Source organism: Trypanosoma equiperdum (assembly GCF_001457755.1).
Source record: "Trypanosoma equiperdum strain OVI genome assembly, contig: ctg_1301, whole genome shotgun sequence".
Taxonomy (NCBI): Eukaryota; Euglenozoa; class Kinetoplastea; order Trypanosomatida; family Trypanosomatidae; genus Trypanosoma; species Trypanosoma equiperdum.
In genome coordinates this window covers 18,308-28,769 of record NW_027123285.1, presented here as the reverse complement: position 1 = coordinate 28,769, position 10,462 = coordinate 18,308, and the positions used below count along the sequence as shown (strand labels likewise).

Here is a 10,462-nt window from a genome sequence, read left to right as displayed (position 1 = left end):
TTTTTTTTTGTATTCTGCTATTCCTTGTGAAGTGCAGTTACAGCATACTCTACGTGCTGCAGAGTTTACTGAGATTCATGTGGGCACATGAATTTTCTTCCGCGAGTTTATGTTTGTGATGCTGATTTTTGTGCTTATTTCTTCTGACTATTAATTGCTTCTTTGTACCTTTCATTTGCTCGTGGGGATAACATCACTGGCGAAGCTCACCTAGCACAACGTTACATATCACGTGTTACAAGGAAACAAAGTTGTTGTATGGGGTCTCCAGTGAAAGACACTGTTGAAAACGCGAACGGTGAACGGGTCACCGCTGTAGTATGTGAAGCAGTGCCTCCTGCGAGATGCCGGAGGGGTCGGCGTGGGCAGCGCCGTGCTGGTGTTGATTGTGATGGACGTAACGCAGCAACTCAGCTTGTGGAGCACAATGGGGGTGCCACTGTTTCAGCTGGTGATGCGTTTGCGAGCGGCCTGAGGGAAAAACCTGTGAACACCACGCATGTGCGCCGGCGGGCGAAACCAGTTGGTTCTATTACAAAAGTGGTAACGGATGTTTCTCTGGAAGACCTTCGCGCGAAGCGAAATGGTACCGGTTTCGACAGTGCGGCTGATGGGGAAAAAACAATTGAGGAGGTTAGTCGCTTGCTGTTAATGTACTCGTCGTGGCAACAGCGGCACCAACAGGGCGGTAAAAATAACCACAACAGAAAGCATCCATCCGCTCAGAATATAATTAATGGGTCAATAACTTTTGGAGAGGAAACCAAAAACGTGGATATGACGGAGGTGCCCGTCCCTAAGGTTACCGTGGGTCTCGCTGGTGGGGAGCAAAAGCGAGCCCAACCACATGGGCCGACAAAATCTTTCGACACCATCTCTGATCTCCGCTCACACGTGATATCTTTGGTCCAGTCGGGGAGACTCCCGGGTGACAGTCTTGAAGTACTTAAGGTGATGCTTCGCCACCCCCCTCGGGGAGGAAAGTTGGATATTTGCCGTCCTGCAAGACAGGAAAAGCCGTTCTCGGTCAATACCCCGTCTGTACAAAGAGCGAATGTGGCACAGCGGAAGAATCGCGATCAGCTATCGCAGGAGTTGTGCTCCATGGGAACTGCATTCTTTGGATATCCTCAGCCGCCGTTATTCGGGGGGCCCGCGGGGATGTTCTCAACCTACGGAGGCTACCAAACCCACATGGGACAGGAGCATTCAAATCTGGATGGCTTCAATCTGTGTGCCATACCCGGTACAGATGGGGTCTATCCAACAGGAAGCGGCCCGGATCCGTTTATATTTGGGGACCAACAGGAGCAAGCGCCATGGATGTATGATTTAGAAGGCGATGCTTTCGCGTGTTACGATGCGTTTGTGCCCATGTACGGTGTTGTTGGACAGGATGCTGTATGGGGGCTCAAAAACGACGTGGATACCAGCGATGACGGGGATGATGTCACGGGCATGTTGCACGATGTTCGTGAGGCTGCGCAGATCGGACTAACACCGCGGGAGCTGCGCCTTGGGGGCTTCGACGGGGATGGCAATCTCCCGTTTCCGTTCGCCGGTGCAGCATATGGTGCCCAAGAACCCAATAACAGTAGCATTTCGAATGCCACATCGACTCCCGTGCCATCAGTTACAATAAGTCATTCTGAGCGCGAGAAACTCCGGTCGCTTCAACAGGCTTTCCTCGCACACGTGCGTCAAACGAGCTCACCCCACTGCAAATCCCCCGGTGTGTCCCCGCCGGGGACCTGGTGCGCCCTTGTGGGGGGCAATGGGCCGTGGGGTGCGAGAACTCAGGATGGATCGCAGGATGTGGGGGAAGAAGAGGAGGATAGCTTTTGGTACCCTCCTAACCGTACGCTCTTTTCGTATCACACTGATTTTTCTGAGGCAATGGATGACAAGGGAGCACCCGGCTCGACTGTGTGCGGTGTAACGGCGAAGGCCATCGCTTCGATGACGAACAGCCCACGTGGAGGACGTGGCCCTGACGGGTTGTTGCGGGACGCGCATTTGTCGACGATATTTTTGGGGACGGAGGGCGAGACTGCAGAGGAATTATTATACCAGTGGACACCTGTCGATGACGGATCTAAAATGGGGCCATCAGACGAAGCAACACCAACATGTGTGCCGTCCGCCCGCTTTTGCGAAACTGCCGGTAGTGGTGTTGCAGCTGGCCTTTCTGCATCTAACTTTTGTGCTACATTATCCCCAGTGCAAGTTACGCTTCAAAAAGGACAGGCGGTGGGGTATTTGCATCTCCCTTTGACACCTGCGGGTAGTGGCCTTTCGACTCACGCTTCGCTTTCACCAACAGGCGTCACACCAGTAGGCAGCGAGGAGGTGAATGCGACCCCCAAGTTATCAGATTGTGTGAGGCATCACAGATCATCCTTCACACCCCAAGATTTGAGTGTGTCTGCCGCGTACTTCATATGATTATTTCGCTTTTGGCACGTTCCGGCGCCGCTGGTAAACGGTTGAATGGAGCGGCACCCCCTTAGACGGGCGGGAGGATGTGTGATAAGATGGCAAAAACCTTTCTTGGAGGGCAATTTACGTGCGGGTCGTCGGTAGCCTGGTGCCTTTAATGGCCCGAAGGAAGTAACGCAGCAACAATAATAACTCCTTATTATACAGATCTTGAGGAGTACTGACAAGGTGGTACAGGCTATTTTACCTCGTAGTAATCCTTCCGCTTCGTGGGTGGGCTGTTTTTGGTCGTCCGGCCACCTGTGTTCACACCCGCGTGCGTATTTGTATGCATGAGAGCAGACCGAGGTTGACCTTTTTTTTTGAAGCACACTTCGTAGATAGATCATTTACAGTTAGAGATTAAAGATTTCTTCACTTTCACTGGTTTTCCTTTACCGCGGTCACTTTCGTGCACCTCAACATTATATAAAGGCCGTCATGTCACTTGGCGGATGCGGGTTTGAGATCAAACAGACGCTCGCATGCGTGCATGCATAGGCGAAAGTGTTCGAAGTTGCACCAGCTCGTGCGCCGTCCGCACTGATGCTGTGTTTTTTTTTTTTCGTTGCACCCCCTATCTCTTCTCACTTTTTTTTAAATATTATCACTGCCTGTGGCACCTTTTTTTTTTTGACTCCCTCACTTAATTTTTTTTTGTGCCACTTCCGTTTCTTCATTTCTTATCTCTGCTCTTACGACTCGTTGTGCCTCAGGTCTTGGTGATGTGACCCAAGTCGTTTGGGTAATTCCTTCATTCCCTGATTATGGCCAATTGAGTACTTGCACAGCGCCACAATGCATGTGCCAAGACGGGCCATACTGCCTTGTGGTCCTTTGAACTGTCGCCGATGCGAGTATCGAGCGAGACGGATAAGTGTTTGGGACCATGGGGGCAATCAAGCGAGAAGGGGCTTCGACGTTGCGTGCGGGCGTGTGGGAGGGAGGGAGGGAGGGAGGGAGTGTGAGGAACGGGAAGAGGATGTGATGGGGACGGAAGCCAGTAGGTAAATAAGGAAAGACAAGGGAAGGAAGAAGTGTAGCAGGTAAGACATTGTCGCTACTCTGAAATGGTTTAGGCATCGCAGAAGGGTTTGGTGAAGTAGGGGAAAGGAGGGTGGTGCCAGAAAGGCTGCGACCACCAAAGGCGCGCAGTTGTCAGAACGTACGTACTACACTTGTGGTCCACTTGTTTAAACCCTTTCGTGTTTTGTTTTGTTGGATCGTTGCCGTGACTGCCCCGCTTCTGGAAGGGAGAGGGACACTGTAACCATCCTATTCCTCAATCTTTCATTGTTATCCGGCTGACATAAATGGATTCTTCAGTGCAAGGGCTCTCTGATGAAAGATCCTCCTGATTCCCGTTCCACCTTTCTTTGATACTTTTCCTTGTTTCTCTTACTTTTTTCCCTTTCTTTCGGACTACGCAACTCTTCTATTATCTTTTACTTTGTCCCGTCGGTTTGTCTCCCCTTCATTCCTTCCTACGCAACTCACGATGGGACAGGTAGACGGGATGGTTGCCCTTGATGCTATCAAGATCATGGGACCCCACGCAGGTTGTGGAAACGGGAGAGGTGCTACGCGTAACGGGAAAATGGGATGGGATTCGTACGCGGGGACACTTGAAGGCAATTAACGTTTTTTTTTGTGTATTATCGGGTAGCGGGATCACAACGGCGGTTTCATCCATCTTGTAGTCACTTTTGTTTGACCGCCTGCCGCCAGCACACCTTCGGTGGAAAGCATACACTTCTTCCGTGCATTTCCCCCCTTAAAGACACCCCGCTTGTCCCTGTGAGTGGAGGACGATACGCACGTGTGTTTTAGACAACATGTGCCACCTAGATGCATCACTAAATCACGCTAAACGCTGACGCAGCGCGGTATGGCACTGTTTGTGGGCGTTTACTCTTCTCTCTTTAACTTATGAATCTGTGCGTGTGCTTTCCTATCTCTTACGGTGCCGCTCTTCAGTTCGTTCACATTGTCTCTCGCCCATTTTTTGTTCATCTTGCCTTAATTTCTACGCTTTATGATGAGTTTCTTCCCATTGTGGGTGCATTTACCTCCTGTGGATCTTAGCTGAAGTAACTAGCGCTGCGGAGGAGCTGTGGAGAGGACGCCTGTTAGAGGAAGTCCTCGTAGCAGCTCCACATTCCGTATTTTTCACCTGTTTTTTTTTCGGTGGTGGTGCCGCCTATTGAGGAGGATATTGGCGCACGTTCTTACCATTTTCTAGAATTTGCAGCTTTCAGCCATTTCCTCCCTCTCTTTGCGCTCTCCGGGAAGTGGTCCGTGGCTACGATTTCATTGGGAAACGGACGGAGGTAGGAGGTGCAGCAGCGAGGGTTGCGCAGAAGGGGGAAAGTGGGGCGGGGAAGAGGAAGGGTACGTGCGGGAGAAGATCATCTCAGAACAACATTTCCCTCTCCATCACTTCGGATCTGTGCTTTGCATTCTGGAGTGGGTTTTAGACAATGCAGCAGAAGAAGTGCTACACAAGGGAGGAGCTACTAGCACTCCGGAGCACGCTCCGCCTAGATACTTTTCCGAATCCGATAAAGGTTGACTGTCCAATGCTCACAGACTGCGAGCTAGAGCTTCACGAAACCAGGGTGACAAAGCGGCAAAAGGTCGATTGGTCGCCGCAGGTGCTTGGGACGAAGTTGGTTTCAGTTGTTAGTGGCTCCGATAGCTGTCTAGGCACTGTGTGCGAGTCGGGTGCTCCTGTGGTACAAAGAGACGGTTTTGGGGAGTGTGTAGTCGTGGGGAGTGGTGTTAGTTCGTTTGATGGATGTGCCGATGCCAGTAGCCAGTCAAGGAGAGCCGTAGTTCCACCGAGGCTGCACGTGCCTATTGTCACCATCGATGGACCTGTGAGGGGGAAGCCGTCGAATGTGGGCGGATCTGATTTGGAATCACGGGCAAGTTTTGATACCGAGAGGGGGATGGTTGCTCGGTTGCGTGAGCTACAGGAGCGGCGGAAGCAGGGGCAACGGGAGCCACCAAACCGAAGTTGCTGGTCGCAGGCATTGGGGTCCAAAATAGGCACTGACAGCGTAAAAGTTAGGGTGTGTTCTAGCTTGCAACCGAAGTGTTCCTTTCGCAACCACGGCAGCAGTGCCACTCCCCCCGCTTCAGCAGACAAGAAAGACAGATGTGGTGCTTCTCTACCAATACCTGAAGCCGAAGCAGCCGTGCCCATGGCTAACGTTTCTTTATTTAAGTCTTCTGGCGGAAGTCGATACTTCCAATTCACACGCACGTTAGGGTTGTGGGAATATCTTACCACCCACAGCGGCCTCGGTTCGTTGTCTGGCACTCAGATGGTTAGCAAAAAGGAGGCAAACACCGATGCTAACAACAGTTCCAGTGGCGTGCAGAGCTCCGTAGGCCCCGACGAATTTGCAACCCCATCTGCTTCCAGACGAGAGGGGGAAAGTGCGTCGGATAAAGCGGTTGTGCCGGCCACGAGGAAGCCGCACAGGCGGAGGACCAATCGAACCTACGCGGAAAAGCGGGCCCACCGCGATGCTCAGCAATCTGTTTCAACGGCAACATGAACACCAAAGTGACTCACGGCGACGATTAATTTTGAACAAGATAGGTAAAATGCATCGTTGGGTTATTTAAGCGTCCGAGTATTTGTTTTTCACCATTTGTACTTGCCAAATCGCGTCAACCCTGACTAGATGATGATAAAATTGTTTCGCCTTTGTTCGGCGCACTAATCTGGGCCCATACGGCAGCGGTAGATGTGGCCCCTTCCCTTTCATAGATATCATGGTTGAGGCAGCCACCACTGCGCGATACTACCTTGTTTTTCCTTTTCACTATAAGTTACCTAGCGTCGTTTTCTCTGGGAGCGAACCGTGGGTGTGCATTGCCGCTACAGACCTTTTTTACCCCTCGTTTTTATTATACTCCACTTGTTGACCCGTTGAGATGTATTTGCGCGAAAAACCTCGCCGATGGGCGTTGACCTTTCTTTCGTGGTGACACCAAGTTGGAAACAACCGTTGCTGAAGAGGCGGCAGTTAATTTGCTCACGTTCCAGGCCCCATCTTCTGGTTTCTGTCCTTCCATTCCACCCCCCCCCTTTACACCCTCTTTGATTTACACCTGCGTTTCGTAGATATAAGTTCTGACACTACTCTCAACAGTAAAGCAATGTCTCTCACACTCTGGTTTCAGCCACACCACGAAAACGCCCGCAACCTCAAGCTACTGGTGGTTGCTGCCTTTGCAAACGTTCCTGTGACGGTGAAGGCGTGTGAATATGGGCGAGAGAACGAGACGGAGGAGTATCGCCGCAACTGCAGTCCGTGCTGCCGCTACCCTGTGCTCCAGACGGAGGACGGATGTATCTTCGAGTCAAACGCGATCGTCCGACACATCGCACGACTTGACAAAAGCGGCAGTTTTCTGTACGGCCGCACACCCTTTGAGGGCAGCCAGGTGGACATGTGGTTGGATTTCGCCGCAACGGAACTCGATACTGCCGCAAAGCCATTTGGTTTAAACATATACCGCGGTGTGCCCATCCCAGCCGATGCGATGGATTCCGTGCACGAGGTGTTTGGTGGCCTTGAGACATGGCTGGAGACGCGCACATTCCTGGTTGGTGAGCGTCTGACCGTCGCAGACATCTGCGTCGCGTTTGCCCTTCAATTTCACTACCGTGCGAATGCTGCGGAGGGTGAAGCCCTGACAAAGAAGTACAGGAATGTCTACCGATTGTACAACACGGTGATGCAACAACCCAAGACAGTGGAAGTACTAAAATCCCAGGGTGCAACTTTCGGGCCAGTGAAGGCTAAAAAGGCAGAGCAGCAAGCACCTAAGGCGGAGAAGGCTCCCAAGCCCGCTCCGAAGGATGATGATGATGATGATGTCCCGAAGGAAAAGAAGAAGCCGAACCCGCTGGACGAGCTCCCACCGAGCCCATTTGTTCTGGATGCATTCAAGCGCGAGTACAGCAACAACGACACACGCACGGTGGCGGCACCATACTTCTTCCAAAACTACGACGCGGCTGGGTACACATCGTTCTGGTGTCGCTACAAGTACAACGAAGATAACAAGATGCAATTCATGACAGCGAACCTCGTCCGTGGGTGGTTTCAGCGCATGGAGCACACACGCAAGTACGCGTTTGGGGTTGCCCTAATCATCGGGGAAGAGAAGAAGCACGACATCGTTGCGTTGTGGGTGTTCCGGGGTAAGGGTATGCCGGAGATCGTGAAAGATGTGGAAGACACGGAGTTGTTTGACTGGGAAGAGATCCCCGACGTGAGCGCCCAAAGGGAACGAATTACGGACTACCTGTGCTGGGAGGGTCCGACCATTCCGAAACCCGTTCTTGAGGGCCGCGTCTTTAAATAGTCTGGTGTCCAGTTGTATGCGGTGCGAAGGCGAGTTGACCGGGAACGGAGAATCTCCACAGTAATGTTACACCGTCGAACAGAGGATACAATGGCCCGAAGAACTGTAAGAGGTAATAATTTACTTTCCACGGAGTGCGTAGGTGAAATAATGAGGTCCTCTTTATGCTTTTGTGATAAGAGAATTTATACTAATACTTTCGGTAATCCACTAACTCGTAACCGACGTGCCCATTTTTCTCCTGTTATGTTGGCACTTTGGATAGCTGTAAGATGCTGTTGGAAGTGTTTTCCCTTCTTCTTGCTTTTGTGTTGCACTACATACTGCTGTGTAATTTTTTTGTTATCCGTTCTAGTGGTGTGCGTCCTTTTCCGCTAACGACGTTAGTGGTTACGTGGGAAGAATATCGTGCCGAATGTCACACGAGTGGAGTTTGGATGCGCCGGTAGTTCACCGTTTGTTATGGTGGTTTTGGTGATATATCGAGCAGCAGGTTATACGGAGAGCGAGGGGCAATAGGTGACGGTAATCGGGATTCTACTGAAGGAGAGTAAATGGGTCCAGGACAATGGTACCTCAACTATTTTTTTTCTTGCTACCCTGCCCCCTACGTTGTTCTTGTTTCCTTTCATGCCTTTAGGGAGAGTAGTTTGTGCTTCTCGAGGCGTCTGTGTTTACACCACTCAGCAAGCATACATTGTTATCGTGAGTGAGGGTTGATAGAAGGAACTCATGGAAGGTTTTTGCTACACTGCTGCAGCGGATGCTGCGTCCGAGGCGAAAGGAGGGGTTCCACAGCTTCCACACCTCTCTGCAGCGGCACTGGGAAAAGCCAGCTCGCGCCCCCTGCCACATCCAGCGGCTGCCATAACCACAGTTGAGTTGCCCAGTGGGTCTGTTGTTATAGCAGGGGGAGGTAGTGTTATTTCGGTTGAGCCCCTGTCGTCTTTATTGCAGTCGTGTTCAAAAGAGGGGGAGTGTGAGGCTTGCAACGACCCACTCCTGGGTGGAGTCGCGGTACACAGTACCGTCCCGGGTGAGAAAGTGACGTTGACCATTTCTAGCGGTTTAGTCTCGTGTATAGGCACTGCACTACTTCCCGGTGGTACGGCCGCCATGTGCGCTGTTGGCACCAGTGCGGGCTCGCTATGCCTCTTTGTTGTTGAGAGCAGGACAGGTGGCAATGCACTTGCGCTATGCAAGGTTTGTGAGGCTTCACTTTGTGAGTACACGGATGGTTTGATCTCTGCCGACGACATTGTGTTGGATGTGTGCGTTGGACTGGACCCCGCTGGTCGGCCTGAGTTCGTCGCTGTTGCCACTGCTACAGTTGTGGTTGTAATTGACACACAATGTTTTAATGAGTCACTGAGAGCGAATGCAACAGAAGCCGTGCTGCGTGAGACGGTAGGTTCATGGCAGCGGACTCCGTGTCCCACTGAAAAGCCAGTGAACGAAACGTTCTACGCATCGTTCACTGCTTCTGAGGTAGTGCGTTTGCTAGTGCCCCAGCGGTATCGTGCTTCCTTTGCCGTGGATATAGCTTTGTTAATTGTGTTTGACAACGGGGAGTTACGCTACGTTGCACGTCGTGTTGTTGGGGGATCCCTTCAACTCTTAACCGAGCACCACCGGCAGCGGCAGCTCCGGCACAGCACTGTGGGTCTTGGCATGCTTCAACACAACAGTGAAGGACCAATTGATGGCTCTCATGGTTCGCTAGCCCTGCCACACGTTTTGTATGCGTACAGCCTCTCTTCGGTGGTACACAACGTGTGTACGGCGGCAGTCGGCGTAAGTGCGGCAACCTACAAAGTTGTGAATAACGCTGCATTGTTCTTCGATGATATGTCGCAAACGATGCGGATCATTGTAGTTGGTGCCGGGACGCAGCTTGCAGAGCGCTATGGACATCAACTGCGTGGGACCACCGGGTGGTGGGCTATTACAGGCGCCGCCGTGTTGGCACGAGGCACGTTGGACCAGCGTCAGTTGGCTGCGTGGGGGTTCGATGTCCCATGTTCTGGCGCTCTGCCTCGGGACCGGCGTGGGCTGGCATGTATAACAGTGCTGGAAGGTGGGAGAGTGCTTTTCGCGTGTGGCAATGAGCTCTATGTTTGCACCATGGCAGATGCAACAAACGCAGTCGTCGACGGCAGTAGCGGTGGTGGTGGTGGGGCGTACGTTGCGCTGCGGCAGGTACACACCTGCGGCTCTGTTGTTTGTGGTGTGGCATGCACGGGCACGCGAATTGACGGAAGAAACGTTGGTGTTATTGGGTTCGGTGCGTCACTAGCCGCCCTACTGTTCTGAGTGCTGCGCTACGGGAGACAGTCGCGGGAAAGCAAGGAGGTGCCCCCGTTTATAAACGTGGCATGTGGGTTTCTCCTTTCTTGGGCTCCCCCCCCCTAAAGAACAAAGTGGCTCGGCCGGGGCGCCGATTCGATAAAGGATGGGAGTTTCTAATGTCTCTGGAGGCAAGTTAGGGGAAGAGGGCGGCTGCGTCTGTTGCGCATTTGAGGCTGTTCGTCGTCCCCATAGATGAGGGGCGGTGAAGGGCAGAGGGAAAGCTGCCCAAAAGGATTCAGGAGGTCAG

At 52.2% G+C, this 10,462-nt stretch overlaps 4 protein-coding genes across 4 annotated transcripts; all 4 read left to right on the top strand.

Moving 5' to 3' along the window:
- Positions 1-258: 258 nt before the first annotated feature.
- Positions 259-2,445, top strand: TEOVI_000733000 (uncharacterized protein; the record flags this gene model as incomplete). Its single annotated transcript, XM_067221037.1, has 1 exon — positions 259-2,445. The coding sequence occupies one exon, from the start codon at positions 259-261 to the stop codon at positions 2,443-2,445; it is 2,187 nt and encodes a 728-aa protein (XP_067077138.1).
- A 2,513-nt stretch (positions 2,446-4,958) lies between these two features.
- TEOVI_000732900 (uncharacterized protein) lies at positions 4,959-6,044 on the top strand (the record flags this gene model as incomplete). Its single annotated transcript, XM_067221036.1, has 1 exon — positions 4,959-6,044. One exon carries the CDS (start codon positions 4,959-4,961, stop codon positions 6,042-6,044), a length of 1,086 nt encoding a protein of 361 aa, XP_067077137.1.
- Positions 6,045-6,651: 607 nt separating this feature from the next.
- Positions 6,652-7,866, top strand: TEOVI_000732800 (elongation factor 1 gamma, putative; the record flags this gene model as incomplete). Its single annotated transcript, XM_067221035.1, has 1 exon — positions 6,652-7,866. One exon carries the CDS (start codon positions 6,652-6,654, stop codon positions 7,864-7,866), a length of 1,215 nt encoding a protein of 404 aa, XP_067077136.1.
- Positions 7,867-8,598: 732 nt separating this feature from the next.
- Positions 8,599-10,179, top strand: TEOVI_000732700 (uncharacterized protein; the record flags this gene model as incomplete). Its single annotated transcript, XM_067221034.1, has 1 exon — positions 8,599-10,179. The coding sequence occupies one exon, from the start codon at positions 8,599-8,601 to the stop codon at positions 10,177-10,179; it is 1,581 nt and encodes a 526-aa protein (XP_067077135.1).
- Positions 10,180-10,462: the final 283 nt, after the last annotated feature.